Source organism: Varanus komodoensis, unplaced genomic scaffold (genome assembly GCF_004798865.1).
Source record: "Varanus komodoensis strain SLA01 unplaced genomic scaffold, ASM479886v1 scaffold14_1, whole genome shotgun sequence".
NCBI classification, from domain to species: domain Eukaryota; kingdom Metazoa; phylum Chordata; class Lepidosauria; order Squamata; family Varanidae; genus Varanus; species Varanus komodoensis.
This window is the reverse complement of record NW_025335438.1, coordinates 11,740,793-11,759,187: the sequence shown is the minus strand read 5'-3', so window position 1 is coordinate 11,759,187 and position 18,395 is coordinate 11,740,793. Positions and strand designations below refer to the sequence as shown.

At 40.4% G+C, this 18,395-nt stretch overlaps 1 protein-coding gene across 8 annotated transcripts in view; it reads left to right on the top strand.

The window, feature by feature from the left end:
• Positions 1 to 18,395, top strand: part of SULF1 (sulfatase 1) — a 144,214-nt gene that overhangs the window by 49,348 nt on the left and 76,471 nt on the right. For 6 of the 8 annotated variants that reach the window (XM_044423840.1, XM_044423832.1, XM_044423833.1 and 3 more), the window contains exons 2-3: positions 7,294 to 7,383; positions 16,402 to 16,637. In XM_044423840.1, coding sequence (XP_044279775.1) covers positions 16,466 to 16,637 — 172 coding nt within the window. In that variant the 5' untranslated portion in view covers positions 7,294 to 7,383; positions 16,402 to 16,465. The remainder of the gene's footprint in view (positions 1 to 7,293; positions 7,384 to 16,401; positions 16,638 to 18,395) is intronic. The other 2 variants (XM_044423836.1, XM_044423838.1) reach the window with 1 other exon arrangement.

Here is an 18,395-nt window from a genome sequence, read left to right as displayed (position 1 = left end):
AAGTTGAGTTTGAGACCCCTGACTTAGAGCTTTAAATGACAATGCCAGTTTTCTGAACTGGGCCTGGAAATGTATAAGAAGTCATTGTTACTGATCATCTGGTCTCAGTGGGGACCCAGATGGCCCTATCCTATACCACCTGAAGCTGCTGAGTCATCTTCAAACGTGGCCTCACCGAAGTTTCCCTAGTCCAGCTTTCTGCTCCCACAAGATGCCTATGAGAAGACCTCAAGCTGCTCATGAACACTTTCAAGCTCAAATTCCCTAGCCACTGATACTAGAGGTAATATATTACCTTCAGGATTAATATCTTGATATCCTAATCCCCCTTTAAGGTGACCAAGTTGGTGGGCATTCATAAAACTAGGAATTCCATAGTTTCATTTATGTGATGTGTGAATGTGTATTTCCTTTTATTTGCCCACCAGTCAGCATCACTGGATGGCACTGGATTCCAGTGTAATTGCTACTACATATAGATTATAGGACAATAAACTCTTACAAATGAGCAGTGGGCAACTGATGTGAAAGGTATTTCTGAAATTTCCATCCCTATTGCAGTGCTATGAAGAGTGAAAGAGGCCTTTGTCTTGGTTCCAGATGTTTCCCAAATATACCCATTAGTCTCAAAGGGGTTACATTTCTGCTTCTCTAGGATGTAAACAGCAAGCCTCTTTTAAAGGTGAAGTAATAGTGGAGCCAAAGCGTTAACCTGTTGAAGCTAATCTCTGCACTAGAAAATTTAACTTTCATAGCAGGGTATAGGTCCCTACCATAAGTATGGCAATTTCTGCCACAACTATTTATCAGTTTAAATGCATGTGTCTTAATTGTGAGTGTTCGAGGATGTTTAAGCATGTATGGGGACACATGTTACTCTCAACAGGCTATTGCACTGCAACCTCCATAGCCAATCATGAGGACTTATGGGAGTTCCAGTCTGGCATTATCCAGAGCATCAAGCAGTTTTGATCCCTGTTTTAGCTATCTATATACATATCAATTTTGCATGACCTGCACTCTGTAATCACAGGCTCAGAAAACCACCTATGCATCCACCTGTGTCTTGAAGTATACACATTTCAAATGAAAATATCTATTTTGAACTTGCATGTGTATAACTTTTTGTTTGTTTGTTTAAATGCCTGTAAATGTCTTGACATTTAGCCTTAACCTTATGGAACTCAGGTCTTTGCATAATTGCAAGCCTGCTGCCTTCAGGCCTTCAAGATAGGGGAGATAACCAGTGGCCTTCTGAGATCTCAAGAAACCAGTGGAAAGCAGAGACATCCATGCCAACTTCCTTAAGTCAACAATTCAAGAGCAGGGGGTTGCGGAGCTGGGTCAGTGTTGATGCAGTTCTGATGCTCTTGGGATCATTTTCCATTTTCAGGGGTTTAGCTAAAAAACTTACCAGGGCATCCATCTCCCCCGTTCACTACTGAGGCACTAAAAGTGCTGTTTATGAATGGATGCTTATGAAGTGAAGTGATGAGTCAATACATGCTGAAAAGCCCTAGGAAATAGGAGCACATCAAGACCTTCAGATGACAAAATGGAGAAGGCCTGCATATCACATGGGGCAGATTCACCTGAGTATTAGAGTGCTAGCTAGGTTTTTATTTTTTGTGCAACGGAGCATAAGTACAAATTTAAATTGCTATTTATAGTGCATAGCACATATATTGATTCTGTTTATATGTGCAGCAGTTTTGAACTATGCATTATAATGAAATCCATTCATGGTGAATGAAGTCCGTCTATATAGAAAAATGAGCTATTTGACCAGTCTGATTTTTAAGAGACTGCCTTCACAAGATGCCTTAATCTTAGTTATTTTAATAATGTACAACTAGTGGATTAAATCCAGTGTTACACTTTTAACTGTCTGCAAGTGCAACAGGATGTTGTTCCTTTCTCTGCCCACTGCCAGCCCTCTACAGCACCTCAAAAATAGTTTGAGGGTTTCCCAGCATTCTGAAGCAGATTTGAAGAATGCACAGGGAGCTGTGGAGAAATGGCCCTCTTCGGCTTGCACTGTGATGGCACTGTTTCCGTCAGCAGGATGATGGAACTAGCTTGGCCCTCAGTTCCCTTAAAAATTAATCAGGGCAAGTGGTGTATTTTTTTTTTTTAAGTTATCTATAACTCTGGGAAAAATAAAAATGGTGTGTCTGTTACTTGAAGTTCTGCTATCCTGAGGAGATTCATTTCACTAAATTTCAGATAGGTATGTTTACAGTTTATTTTTAAAAGGGAGTTTATACTGCTAAGTGGTGCATAGACACAGAAAACACAATGGTTTATAAAGAGAATGAAAAAATAGCCTATATTTCTGTATACACAAAAGACATTGTTTATGACTGAAAAAGAGCTGGAAAGTTTTCCCATGTATTTTCTGGTATCTGCAAAAGTCAGGCTACAATCAACCCTTTCCCCAAAAAAGTTCAAAGTCAGATCCTTAGTTATAACTTTTCCTAAAGACTCAACAAGAAATCATTGGGAGTATCATGACACATTTCCATTTTAATAAGCACATTGATAACTGATATTTTTGTTTGAAGGATAATCAACACAGAATTCAATCATGAGCACACTGCCTTATAATCTCCAATATAACATCAGGTTTTAATAAGCCTCCTGTTTGCAGGGCATATGTGCTTAAGTCTGCCTGGAAACCAAATCAGCAGAGAGAAGGGATTACTTTAGATTACCCTGAAATATGCATTGTTTGAAATGGCCTCTGGTGACCAGCTTTCATGAATGGCTGACTTTACTTGTGGGGCACATCATCTGGCTTAATTATATCAACATCCTTTTGTGTGACAAGTGCAATTCTTAGTGTGTTGAAATATGAAGCTTTGAAACAAAGCAAATTGGACAGTGAGAAAACAAAGTTAGGAAAGTGTGTGTTAAAAGCTCATGCCAGTGTTGTTTGTAAAAGCTTTTTTCTAGAAGATGTATATTGAAACATTCTCTTGGATTGTTTCATGTCACACATGGTTAATATAAACCTAAAGCTTGATACATTTTAACTTTTAATCAGGCCTGTGGCTAAGTGACCCACAAGCACATTCTTTACCACCACCATCATTTTGAGCATTTCTCTGCTTCCATATAAAAATCATGCATAGCTCAAATCTGGCTTCTCGATGTAGTTTCAGCTGTGGAATTGGAAAATGCATGTATTTCTTAAACTTTAAATTTTCTGAAAATGCCAGGTGCCAGATGTAATAATTCTGACACTTTAATCCTTAAAAAAAGAGTAACAAACCACATCTGATGCTAATCATTCCAACTCCAACCAGTATAATGTCAGTTCTGGGTTCCACCCTTTATGACAGGTCTAGTTTAGAGGTCTTGCGTGTCTTCTAATGCAACAACCCAAAGCTCTTTCAAATCAGTGCTCAGGGACTGCCTTCCAGTGGTGGGTGAGGCCAAAGGCAACAAGGCCAAAGTGACCAAAAAATGCTAGCATATTTTAGTTGAAAACTCTTTCTGTTAATTACTGAACCCTAGGAAAGGTATTTTAGAATAGGGGAAAACTATGCAACTTGAAGTCACACAACAAAACGGGGGTTGGGAAAAGGGAGTAGGGCCAGAGGAAAGGGTATGTCCATATTGATAACCGCAGATGGGCTATATGTCTTGTCCCCCAGACCTGAAGTTCTGCACTCCTGATCTAGATAAGTTAGATCAAGTTTAGAACAAAGACAAAGAGTGTGGAAAAAGTAAGGTCAAAGAAATTAGACTGTGATTAGGAGAAGGAAAGGGGTACAAGGGATATGATGGCTCTTTTCAAATAGTTGAATTCTTATCAGAAGGACACAATTTGCTCTCTGCTGCCTCAGAGGGTAGGACTAGATCCAGTGGACTCAAATTACATCAAAGTAGATTTTGGTTTAAGATTAGGGTAACAATCTTAATGCTGAGAGCAGTTCCAACAATGGAACCAACTATCTAGAAGGCTGGTGGGCCATCTTTCCCTAGAATTCTTCTAGCAGAGTCTGGACAACTGAATATAGGCTTTACAGTGGAGGGTACACTTTTTCTCTGGCTTTTCTGCATCCAAAAGGGCTTAAACTAGATGATTCTGTCATCACCTGTTGGTCAGCATCAGGCCCTATTCCAACTGCTTTGTGAGCCAAGGCTGAAGAAGTAAGCACAGGGGACTGTCATCAAACCCAGCTGATGAGACTACTTTTCAGCATGATTAACAATAAAATGCATCTTTTCTAAAGATGATGGTTGTAATATTTTTGAGCCCAAAATGAATGAGGAACAAATATAACTTTATGTTAAGATGCATCTTGTATAAGGCTTTGGAAATTCCAAGGCTATGTGAACTTAGGGCAGGTATTTAATAATTATAATAATTTAATATTAAGAGAGTGCCCTAAAAATGTGATCTGTCAATACAATTGGAGGAAGCAAGTTGTCTTCCTTCTCCTCCGCCTCCTCAATTATTTTGTTTTCTTTTGTGTAAGACAGGAGATGGACGTAAACATAAGTAGAACAGCTTAGTGTGGGAAAACTTTATTTCTGTTATAAAAGCAATAGGAATGTTTAGGAACTAAACAGAATCTGTTTTTACTTTGCCAGGCTCTATATCCTCAAACCTATTGTAATATAAAATATTATTTATGGGCTAAATCCAATAACGCATGACTTTCATGTGTGCAATAGGTGTTTCCTTTCCCTTCTCTTTTCCTGCAGCACTCAAAACACACCCCAAAACTACTCTAGACAGACCCACAACCTGCCAGAGCAGGTGCGGGGGGGGGGGGGCTGTACACAGCAGGGGGGATTCAATCCACCATTAGTGTCTTTTCTGCTGATAGGAGAGCAACATTGTATCCAATCTGATGAGTCCATTGCAGGCAGAGGACAGGTACTGGGAAAATTACTACAAGCTTCCTCAAACCCTAAGGACAGAGTGTGGATAAATATAATGTATCGTTTGGACACCTACCTTAAACATGATATCATAAAAAACCCCAGAAAGAAGTCTCTAAAATGCCTAGTAGTGACTTGGAATACACTGCTCCATGGTTCTGAACTCACAGTGTTCTTGCCACCTTTCATATCATTTGCCCAACTTGTATCCATTTGCTCAAATCTTAATTTCAGTCCTATTGTAAGATATGCATTTGTGATATATACTATGGAATTTCATTTGACCAATGCATACTACTGCATATACATCAAAGGGCAGGTTCCTTTTCTTTTTGACTGGCCTACAAGAAATCTTGGCTCTCCCTGGATATGCATACACAAACAAAAGAATTGTGTGAACTGGTTAATCATGGAAACAAGTTTTCTAAAAAAAAATGTCATGGGGTGTGTGTGTGCATTTTTACTGGAGATTCTAGTTTTACTTGAGATTCTAGGTATTAGGACGGTTTAAAATCTGCATACTACATTTCTGTGCCTATGTGGGAATCTTTGTTTTTCAGAAGAGTGTATGTGGCAATCCCATCTTTGTAGTTGTTTGTGGAAATTATAATGTACTCATTACAAGGTTACAAATCCCTGTGTCTACAGTTAAACTATAGTTGGTGGGTACATTAATGTTTCTCCAGGCATGGGTTAAAACATCCTAATTGCAGGCAGATTATGTTTAGAGGTGAGCAAGTAATTCTGATTGACTGGTAAATATGTTGTAGATCAGACAGATAAATGCTAGGCCTATATATTTAACTACATTCTTTGTATAAATCAAATACTTTACAACTAAGATTAATGGATTAACCTTTAAGAGGAGGCAGCAGATCCTGCTGTTTCTTGATTTGTTGTACTGTAAATGCATTTTCCATGGTGAGAGGCTTGATATCCCATAGAGAAATGAACTACAGTTTTACCCTGCTATTCCTGATTTGCAGAAAAGATTATTGCTATGCTTGTTTTCCAGGGATGCAATGTAAGTGCTGGATTTGAAAAAGCATTGTTACTTCCTTTTAACTTTTTTTGCAGGAGCCTGCAATTTAGTGTATTTTGTTCTTGTGGTTAACAAAAACACTTCAACATACATTTCTTAAAGAAAAATCACCTTAACTTTGAATTTGATTTCACCAACATTTAGCAGCAGAATGCTAGTATCATGAGCTAGCTAAACTTCATAACAGGGCATATTTTCAAATACAGTAGGATTCCTCTCGTTCTCTCCTCCTGCCCCCAGTCATATTAAGAGGCCTTGATATTGTTATATGCTGTCAAGTCATCATCGACTTACCCCATGAATACAAGCCCCCCAAAATGTCCTGTTCACAACAGCCCCATTCTAAGTTCAGGGCTGTGGATTCAATCCAACTCATATTTCCTCTTCCTTTTCATTTTCTGCCAGTGACTTTCCCGAATGTGATTGTCTTCTGCAGTGAGTCTTGCCATAATTGCAAGGAAAGCAGGGGTTGTACCCAATGTGAGTTCTACTTAGAGCAGATGTACTGAAATGAATGGGGTCTAAGTTAGGCTAACATTGGAGACACCCTTTCCTACCTCATTCTAAAGATTCTCTGTGTGTAAATCACTGTGGGTTTTACAGTCATGATAAGGCATTTCAAAATCCTTATACACACTTAACTGGAGATGGTAGTTAGGGGTTCCAAGCTTTGATTGGTACATCAGTCAGCCAGCAGTTTAGCTTGGTGGTAGGCAATCAACTTAGCTAATCATGAGTGATCATGAGAGTTGTGTGCTAACACATGTAGAGGGCCACATCCCTGAGCAGTTGATTAATCAGTGAACAGCAGTTTAAATATACTCAGGGTAGCTTTTTGCTCGCTTAATGAAGTCGTTACTTTGTTTTATTAAATTGTAAATTGTTTTATCTTTCTGTGCCTTAAGAATAGTGATACTCTAAGTTAATATCAAAGGAAAGGGGGCCATCTCACTGTACAATTCTTATTTATCTATTGCCTGAATGGAAGGAAGACATCCAAATTGATTGATCTCTCAGTGCAGGTCAACAGACATAACTTAGCATTAAACAAGATCCAAATGCCTTCATCATTCCCTTTCACTTAAATTTAGCAGTTCTGATTTGTTATGGCCATCCAGATGACCATAGTACTGATCAACCAAGTATAAGCCTTACTAAAGTCAATTTCTGCTGCAAAGGCAATGAAGGATCTTGATAAGTTTACTTAGAATTATTCAGCAGTTCATTTGTTCATAACTGAAATAAAAAATTTTGCACATGGACAGTCAAAGTTATATGTCCAGGTTGTTGTAGGAGTTGGAATTCTGTGTCATCAACATCTCAGTGATACCCATAATCTCTCTCCTTTTCTGCAGATCCAGGGAGACCCCTAAAGAACTATCCGGAATTGGAAAGGAGCTAATTGTGAGCTAGTCACTGGAAGGAAGCTCAATCCAACTAAGAAGGTGAGAATGCAAATCCTGTCAAAGTGGGATAGGTGGTTGCCCTACAAGGGGCTGGTAGATTAGTTTTTCTAGAGGCAAACTTCTCAAGGGAAACTCAGCTTTGCAGTTCTTCTAAATCAGAGGTTGGCAACCTACAGAAACTGGGTAATTTGAGAAACTGTCCTTGGCACCACCACAAAATGGCTACCATGGGAGATATGGCTAGTCAAAAATTACAGGATGACTGCCCAAAGGACTGATACAAAGCAAAGATGGAGTCTGAACCCCAACATATTAAACAAGGCCTCTGAACCCACAGTTTTTAGCACCAAAAAAATCCCCCTTTAACAGAAATCAGCCTCTTGACCCTGCTGGCCAATTCATTCCCTCTTGTTTGTTTTTTCTCATACACTTAGACTTCACTAACCCGCTCTCTCTCAGAGCACCACTCACCATGGTCTGCCTGCCTGCCTCTCCCACCCCCACATCACATGCAAGCTACCCATGCAGCCCCACATGCACATACCTCCCTCCCTTCTGTTCTTCTCCACTAACACACTCTGTGATAGAACTCCTCCAAAACCCCTTCTCTCTCATTCACACATACATTCATCCCTATCCATTTAGACATACATGCAAACAACTCCCCCAGTGCCTTTCCAGTTGTTTCCACCTGACTCCCTCAGCCCTTTCTTTATTGCTGCCAGTTACTAGCTAGCGCTCTCATCATTGCACCCTTGCTGCTTTCCTTTCTGCCATCCTAACTAGACAGCAGTCCCCTTTAATTTTGTTCTTTTTCTTGGTGTCTGGATGCATTCATTTCCCAAGAATGCCCCTGAGCCCCTACTGCCACCCCATGGCCCTCGGGCACTGCTGGGGAATAGAGGAAGTACCAGCTGGAGGCCCTCACTTTGCTCTGATGTGATCCTCGCTGCTGGTAAGAGAATATGAATTTTTAGCTTAGCGGTACAATAAAGCATGGGAAGGGTAGGGCATCCTGGGAGGAGCCTGTAAAATGTCTTGGGGCAGAGCAATGTCTGTGGGCAACAAGTTGCATTTGCCCTTTTTGGACATAGATGATGGCATCTGTGACCAAAAATAAACCTGCTGCACCTTCTTTTTCAGTTGCTTCGTCTGAATCAGGTTTTAATGACTGCTACTTGATTTGGTGTACCTGGGTATGCTATTTTAACTTGGCTTCTACTTATATTTGTAGTACTTTTCACTATTTATGAAACTTGCTACAATAATCTTTGAGTACATGGGTATGAAATGTTATAAGTCAATGCTTATTAGTAGCTAGTTACTTAGTATGTATAGAGAACTTGGGGACTTGTCTACTTATCACAGGATTACACACTTTGCATGTTTATTAGGAAGAAAGTCCCACAACATAATGGAAACTGTGCTTTGGATTGCAGTTTTTGTCTTATACAAAACATGCATCAGATATGACTTTAAAAATGTGGAATTTAATGGCTGGAACATCAATACCTTTCAAATAACAAAAGCAGCTCCTGATGTTTCATGCATTATGCTATCCAGAAGTTTAGGTGAATTTGTGGAAGGCAGGCCTATCAATGGCTTGTTTTTTTAAATGAGTGTTTATTTTAATCTTGATTCAGATGTGGAAGATAGAGAATAGCAACCATTTCTGGACCACCCAGTAATATTTATTTGAAGTCAGAATTCTGGAACAGAAAAGCCTTTGGTCTCATAAGCTCCCATGAACTGAGATAAATGGTCACGGTGTTGCCAGACTTCCTGCAGAAGCCCATTGGATTTTACATGTGCTAGGTGGATGAAAGGATGGAGAAATCTGTTGATTTTGGTTTTACCCTGCTTCTTTGTTTTCCAGTCTTAAATTCATGTACCCCAACATTGAGGGGTTTTTTTACAAGTTTACAGGAAAAGTGTAAATATTTTTGTGCACATTTCTCTTAGCATATGTATTTTTGCATTCAATTTTGCCTAATGTATGTGGTTTCTACAAGCGGTTTTCCTAATATGCCTTTTTTGAAATTATTTACACTAATATTAATATTCTGTATGCATTTCCCCCTAATTTTGAAATTTCTGTATCAATTTCTTAATTGGAAAACTCAATTGTAAAATGTGGGAAAATGTGAATTTCAAAGGATTACTGACTTTGCGTAGGTATATTGGTTGAAGAGGCAAAATTAGATAAAAAGTAAATCAAAAAAAATTCTGTTGCCTGTGCTCAGATGTAACAATAAGCTACAGTTGCTAAGAATTTTGGCATATCATTCATAAACACTGTGCTTGTGCATTCTGTCTCATTGCTTTGGCTTGGCTCAATCCAGCAGTGGGAGCAGCTAAATAAACTACAAACTAACGTGGTAGAAAAACTTTCCCATTGCATCCAAACCTGGTTTGTTGATTCACAAGAGTCTAAACTCAGAATATTTGGTTGGCTTCCTGTTTCTGGTTTTTAAGTTCAGTGACAAGCCAGGAGGCAGCTCTAGACATAATGGGAAGTCTTTTCTTCCTCATTAGTTTCTGGTTAATTTAACTGCTTCTGCTGGCAGGAATAGCTAGGTTGGAGGGACAGGACAACCTGCCTATATATCCTTGTCATGAATAATAACCCATAAATTCTTAAGAACTCTGGCTAATTTTTACCACCAAATATAGCCATTGAATGAAGTTTAACCTTTTGCAAAGTGCAGGGTATGCTGTAAGAAAGCATAGCATGTCAAACCCAGTGTGCTGTCACATGGCACAATTTTCTATGCCAAAATTTGGTCAGTCTGCTTTTACAAATCTGTAAGTGTAAGGCAGTTTGTTTGGGTGGGGAGGGGGAGGCTGCTGTGGAGCTGATTTCTTTTGCGCCAGGGTTTCTGTAGTAAAGGGCAAATTGCTAGTGAAATACTTCAAAATGCATCTGCTTTGGTCCCTTCCATCTTGGAAATCTGCTGATTATGTGCATACTTATACAAAAACACATTTATATTTTCCACAGTGCATATTTTTCAGTTGCAGTCAATATGTTTTCATTTACTTTTGGAAAGAAAGGCAACTTGTAGTCTCTTCTTGATGCTTGGACACTGCACAATGCCTTACGTTCACTTGCCATGGGTGAAGAACAAGGCCTCTCTTTAATTTTTCCTCTTTCGACTGTTTCTCAAAGACAAATTGCAGTGTCTCTGAGGACACTTGTAGACCAGGGCGAGGTAGCCAACACAAACACTGACAGTACATTCTTGTATCCCCTGTGAAGTCCTGCATTTTTCAGGGGTGGTTCTTTGCTTCACTTCCTTCAGGAGCTAGGAGCCAGAGGATGACTAGCTTTGCAAAAGGTCACCCTAGAATGAAGAAGTGTCCGTTCAATGGGAAAATGGTAATACATCTGAAGAGCAGTCAGAGCCGTTGAGCTCTCTGTAACTCTATGAGGTCCAAACCCTTTTCAGGTTACAAATAGGAATATAAATACACAGAGGCTTGGAGGGCAGCTCCTTTTGCCAATTTCTGCCCATCAGTGGTGTGTAGTGGAGATGTGCAATGGTGCCCCTCAGGCTTCAGGATAGCATAAGGGGGCTGCTGGGGATGAATTATTTCAGCAACCAAATACTGTAAGGCAATGTATTTTGAATGGGCAGTTAAGAGCCGTTGAATCCAATAAATAAATAAACTGTAAAAATAATAACTCCTGGTGGGAATTAATGCTGCTGGGATTTGTTTCTTGATTTGGATCAAGTTGGTGCCTCAGCTTTTTGACTCTTCAAAAGGGCTTGACTTTGGTGACTTTCAAACTGTATGCCTGTACTTTGAAATTTACCCCTATACCACTGCAACCCTCAATAAGCTTTAGCTATTGAGTAGTATTGAAATATAATAAAAAAGCAACTCTGCATGCATAGGCATCTTTTTGTATCATCAGGAGCCCTGGGTTTTCAGAGTTCATGGCCTGTCATGAGCAGGTCCTTTGCTTTTTGCCCTTAGGCTCCAAGGCACCAGACCATTTCTTTGCAATGCAATTCTTTATTGGCACTTCACAACTAAAAGGCAAAATAACTCTTAGAACTCTCTAGTAAGCTGAAAGATAAGCATCTGCCCAAGATCCTTCCCTTTCAGTGATTCCCTCAGGAGGGATCCCACTGGTAAAATGCCAACTGGAAAAACCTATGCAAGCCCTCTAACTGGGCAGCTCGTTTCTCCCAACAGATGGTCATGGGGTCAGGGATCAAGCAAGGCAATGAGTCTCCCTCTTCAACTTCTTGGACCCATCCCATCTCTTCCAAACCATCTCTGCTGTCCTGGTTAACCTGGGAACCTGTGGGCAGCAAACTTAAGGGAGTTTCAAAGGCCTCTGCCTCTTGCTGAGTCTCCAGAAATCCAATCGTCGTGTTTTCTAGGTCCTCTTCTTCAGAAACTAAGTCATGATGACCCTGGGATGCTCATCAAGAGTGGCGGTCTGGTTCACTCATCACATGGCCACGCAAGAGCCAGGAAATTGCCAAAATCAGGGATGTGGCATGAGTGGCCTTCCAGACACTGCTGGTCTGCAACTCCCAGCATTCATTGCAACTGTTTATATTGGCTAGGCATGGCAGAAGGTCACATGTTCACCACCACCACCGGAGCATTGCCTGCTATTGTGGCCCCTCTTTTGTTTAGGGTTAGTCTTAGAGAGCTAGTCTGGTGTATTGGTTAGAATGTTGGATTAGGACTTGGGAGGATCCAGATTCCAGTTCCTCCTTGGCCATGAAGCTCATTGGGTGATTTCAGGCCAGCAATGGACTCGCAGCTTAACTTTACCTCAGTGGGTTGCAGTGATCATAAAATGGACTGGAGAAGGAGGAATAAATGAGCTTCCTTTGGTTCCTTGCACAGGGAAAGAAGGACAGGTTATGAATGTTCTGTGATAATAATGTTATATTTCACAATATAGTAGGAAGATAGAGGAAGATCATATGTTCTGCCTTGTGTTCTTTGGAGGAAAGGCAGGGTATTAACAAATTAACAAATAAAATAAAATGTTAGCTTTCCTCCAGTGAAATCAAATTGGTGGACATGTTCACCCCACCAAGTTTTACTCTCAAAATCCTGTACAATAGCAATTCACTCACTAACTTCCATGGCTTAGTCCAGCACTAATGGACATTCATAACTTGTTTCTTAATGGCAAGGGGAAATGGTATTTCAAGAAACATTTTTATAATAAAATTGGCTAATTGGGCAATAGGGGTTCCCCTCCCCAAAGTATAGCCCTACATTTAAGGTAGCTGATGCAGGCAGCCAGTTTGGAGTGTCAAGAAACTGTAGCAAATCCATTGATTATTATTGTGCTTTTGTCCGTGGAGACGGAGAGGGAGCATTTTAGAGTTTTCTGCCTCTAAAATAATTTGGCTGCCTTTAGGACATATGCACTGAGGCAAGGGGCATGATCTCAGGCAACAAAATGTCTTGGTCTGCCTTTATTCAGAAAGTGGCTTTAGAAAGGAAATGCAGCTCAGTGTGTGTACACCTTAGCCTGTTTTGGCTTCTGTTATGCCAGGTTTGCTGCCTCTTGAATTGTTTCAATTAGACGTGTGCATACTCTTCAGCCGACTCCTGAACTGAACTGGGCTGATTTGGGAAGATGTGGGAGATGTCCAAATTGAAGTGGTAATCCCCCAAAGTGGGCTAAATCTGAACCCTTTCAAACTTTCATTAGTGGTTTGAGTAACACTGGGCTTCAGGCAGTGTGTCTGCAAAAATGGATTTATTTCTCCCCACGCCTTCTCTATGAGGAAAACACTGAAGGAGGGCTAGCTGTATATTGTGACTGCCAGCTCTTCTTTTAACCACAGTGAAGAGTTTTACAAATTCTCTCAAATCCCAATCTCTCTCTGTGTTGAATTACTATACCCTAGTGTCCAAGAGCCTTCTGGTAGTTCTCTGTCCCAGAAGCAGGAACTAAAAGAGTTTTAGTAGATATGGTAGGGTGTAACATTGTGTGCTTGCATAGAAAATACTGAATGTTCAAATGGACTTTTGCCTTTGCTTCTCATTTATCACCCTGTGCCATTGCACTTTCTTCTGAAATTTGTAGGCTTTTTGACTAGGGAAATATCTATGATAACTGCCATTTTCATATGAAATGCAAAAACTGAGGTGAGGATCCATAAAGTCTCAAACAATGTTATTGCGGGATATTATGTGAAATTAAAATGGAGGCTAGACTCAGTTGCCTGGCATGTGGCTACTGCCATTGCTGGATAAGCCTGGCAGACTGACTGATAGAATAGGGGCTAACCATGGGAATCGTTGGCTAGAGCTAGCAATAGCAGTGTTCTGTGCTGGGTTCCCAATAGTTGCTTAGTACTGCATTTCCCAAGGTTGGATTCCCAGATGTGTTGGGCTACGACTCCTATCTGGCTGGGGAGACTGGGAATTGTAGCCCAACATGGGGAGGGCACCAGGCTGGAGAACACTGGCTTAGCTGCATTTGGAAAAACTGTCTTTTCTGGAGCAATAGTATTTGAATAACTTTTCTAGGCCAAAGCACTATCTAGGAAATGCTAAACACTTGCTCCCTTTACTCCCACACACCCTTCCTTTTGGGTTGTGCAAGAGAAGTCCAAGGTTTGCTCTTTAATTAACAACCCTGGGAGAAGTTTCCATGCAGCTTTTTTACTAAATGCAGGTGGTTTTGCTGTATTAGACAGGAAAATTACTTATTTGGCCAGTGACCCTTTTCTACAGCCTTGTCTGTTTTATATGAGCTTGAGCAAATGGGAAGGAAACCAAAATATTACTAAGTAGGGTGTAGGGAAGCCAAGTCAGTCTAATTACTCACTTCCAGTTTACTTATCTGAATGTCATGTAGTCAGGGCAATGGCATTTAACTGTGAGTGCTGAATCCTCCAGTCTCCTTCCTTCTAGTTGCTCTGATGTCAATCAGAGATTGGAATGTTTGTGCACAGACAATGAAACGGGGATTTCTCTGCTTTTGTGTTTTTCAATGCCATCACACAATCTCCTGGTGCAATTATTGCCTGAAGAGTGAGGTGTGTAAACAGTGTTTATAAGAAACACTGTGAATTGGTGGGAGAGGCCAGGTAAAAAGAAAAGGAGCCCTACGTTTATATGTATGTACATATTTCTGCTGGCCTGTGTCACATTTCTCCCCAAGGAATTCACTCCCTCCCTTTGTGTTTGGAAATGAGTGATGGAACCATTTCCCTACCCCCACCCTCTCTGCCATGCTAGAATTCCATTTAATTGGTTCTGCTGATTTATTTCCCACTGATTAATGTTGCATGTCTAAATACGAAGCCTCAGGTGTGGGAGTCCTGATGGTCTGATGAGCTGTGTTCCATTCTCATTAAGGCTGGTGTCACATCTTTTCGGAGCAGACTTGCATATGGAACAAGCCTCCCATAACTTTGTTTGCCAACAAGCCTTGCTCTTCTGGTTGTTGTTGCTGTTGTTTTTAATAGTCACTTCAAACTCTCAATTAAGGCACTATTATTGCATGTTTGCTCCTCTTGGCTAGTCTTCTGTCAACAGCCCAGAGAACATTGAAGGCTAACCCTTTTACTCACAAGGACAATCAATCATTTTCCATGGTGGGTTTGGGACTGCCACAGCATAGAAACCCCTCCTGGGTTGCTTTAGAGTTTACAATAGCAAGGCTGTTTGACTGACAGTGACTGAGAAAGTCGTTCTGATAGGCTCACTAAGCCAAATTTGGAGCTGGACAATTGAGAACAAAGGGTTTCTAGGGGTTGCTGCGCATTATGGATGAAGTGCTCAGTTCCATTGCTGAGTGATGAGGGACAGCTAAGTAGACTCTTGCAGTGCTGGGTAGGATCATCTCAGCTGTAACTTAGTTTGAGCTCTTGGTTAAAGTTGCAAATTAGAGATGGAATAGCATCAAATAATGTTGCATTGTAGATGCTGATTGTGAGCCTCATCCTCCTCTTTTCAAAAGTACAGGTGAGTTTAACAAAACCAACTCTACTGTTTTTGCAGGTTGTTGATGACTCAGATAAGCACCCATTCTTCTCAATGTTTTTTAGAAATCCAATAAAACTTAGGAAAGTGAAGAAGGATGTACAAATTTAATCCTGCCATGCTTTTTTTGTTAAGGAAACTTTGGTCTTGTCAATAATGATGGCATGTCCTTATTTCAATTTGGTGTATAAGTAGAAGAGGCTTTAACTGGCTTTCCTCTTTCATCACTACCAGGAAAAGATATCTAGTGTGCTACATTGGAGACCTGAACATACAATTCAAGGGTTAGAACACTGTTCTTAGTGGGCTTATATTAAAGAGGCTTAGATTGCAATCTTATACACACTTGACTGGGAGTGAACATAACTGAAATATCATTTAAGACAGTGAACAAAAAATGTAAAATACAACTAGTACACAGTAGAAGAATATCCATATCATTTTTAAAAAGCAACTTCAGGCTAGAATAATGACTTTCTATGCTGTTCGCATGGATGTTTAACCTGTTGTATGTTTTAAGCTGAATGGAGCATATTGAAAGACTGCCCGTTCTCATAGAAGCCTGCCCATTTTAAGATAGAAGATTGGGTCTTCAGTAGAAGACCCTTTCCTGGTACTGTGGCTTCCAGTGCTGTATTTGGTGGCAAAATGAGAGAGGCCTTCTTGGTGACTGCTCCCAGGCCATGGAACCTCTGACTGAGGGGCATCAGACTGGCACCCTCTAGTGTCCTTCTGCCAGAAAGCAAATTTGTTTTTATTTGGAGAGGACTTTGACATACAGACTGGCCTTTTGGATTTGGTGTTGTTTTCATCATGTTATTTTTGTGTCTTTAAACTGTGTTTAAATGTATTTGTTTAATTGCTTTTTAATTTATTTATTATTTTAGCTTAACTACCTTTTTCTTGGTGGAAAGGTAAGGCGCAAATCAAACCTCAGATGGACTATTAGGTTTCCTTCCTTCCTTCCTTCCTTCCTTCCTTCCTTCCTTCCTTCCTTCTGCAGATGTACTGCTACTTTAGCTAAGAGCTGAGTTTTACACCAGGTTTCTTTCTTTCTTTCTCCTTTTCATTCTACAGAGCTTGAAAAATAGGAGCTGAAACATTTGCACAAAGGTTTAACTGCAGCATTTGATAGATAACAATGAACCATTATTGCATTACACTTGTGTGGACTGTGCTTTGCTCTGAACTTCTCAGCAGTCTTGGTACAACTATCAGGTCCCCAAGGTTCAGAGGACGTGTGCAGCAGGAGCGAAAAAACATTAGACCTAACATTATCCTTGTACTCACAGATGATCAAGATGTGGAGCTTGGTGAGTTGCTTGTGAATTGCAGCATCATTTCAGTTTCATACCTTTTGTTTTGTTTCTATGTTGTTGCTGTTAAAGAAACCACCTTCTGTTCTGTAAATGACCCCATCAGCATATTTGCTTTCCCTGCACATATTCATATTTACTTGACAGACTTGGAAAGCCTGGAAGAAGCAGAACAACAACAACAACAACAACATTCATTTTTTCACTGCATTTGGTATGTCTTCATTGATTCTGAGCTCCATTGCAGAATCAATAGCTGTTAATGTTCAGCAACCTCTGATTAAAAGAGGCATTTTCTGAAACCCTGTGCAATGAAAACTGTTTGGGAAAGCAGGAAGCTGCCTGTCAACAGCAGTTAATTTTGCTAGTAATGGCCCATTTTGCTATAGTATTTAACCATTTGAATACTGTGTGTTGTGTGGGAGGGATAGTCTTTGTGCTTATAGTATTGGAGGAAGGGCATGTTGTCAACACTTCCTTGCACTGTGTAACTTAGAATGCTTCTTTGAGAGCAAGCTTTGCAAGCAGCCACTAGAGCAGCTAAAGATTGGTCCTAGGAACAAGAGATTTCATGCCTCCACTCTAAGCTGATGCCAGCAATATCTCCTCTCATGTCAAACATTGTTTGCCCTGGCCTTGGAATCAAGTGAACACGCTAGTGAGACTATGCCCATTTGGGATGTTCATCTGTCATGGTACCCTCACCTTTCTCTTCGGTACTGAACCTTGGGATCAAGTTGAGCCACAAGTGGACCATATTCATCTTGGTTGTTTCACCTATCTTAGTATACTCCTTGGCACCTTCATCTTTCATACTGCTTGCAACTTGAGATCGATTCTGGCCTTCTAAGCTATCCTACTGGACAAGAGAGTCACTTACTTGTAACTGTGGTTATTCATGTGGAGCTTTCACCTGTTGGTTTCTTTTCCTGCTTTTTACCTATTTATTGTTGTGATGGTCCAGCAATAAATTGCAGAGGCCATGCCCCTGATTATGGAGTGAACATGGCCTTTCTGCTAATTGGCAATTTTTGTTTAAAAGACAACCTATTTTTCTTGGCCCTGAGTAGCTGCCCGTGTTTTGAAGAATAATAGGACAACATTTGACCACATTTTTGTGGCATGATCCTGCATCTTTCCCTGTGGTGATGTGACCTCTTGTCAACTGCTATAACAAAGGAGTGAAAATCAGAGGACAGGTGCGAAACTTAATAAGCCATCTCATATCTAAGAGTGGAAATTACCATGTTGTCTGCTGAAAGTCAGGTAACAGACTGTATGCAGCAAATGAAACCAAAGGTACAGCTATCTGACTTCAGCCATCATAATAACCCATATGAAAAGACTGAGTATAGGTTAAGTGTGGGTATCATTAAACTGTGGGTTGTTGTTAATGTGGGTTATCAGATTGTCTGAACCTACAGACAATAGCATAACAAACCATGGTGAACAACCCACACTTAGCTACTCAGCAAGAAGCTGTGGATTCTGTTCATAAGTTGTTTGTGCTTGACAGCTGTAACTTGTTAGCACAGCCAGGTTTAAATAACATGATGACCCACGTTTCAACAACAACTGACACTCAGCAATGGATTGTGGATTATTGTGGTGTCTGAACTGGGTCTTTAAAGAAGAGGTATGACTTCACTAACAGAACAATCTTGCCTTTGCATGACCATCCATTTCCGACTATTCACAGTCTATACGTATAATACCCTAGATGAATGCAAGATGTGGGGCATGTAAGCAACCTGA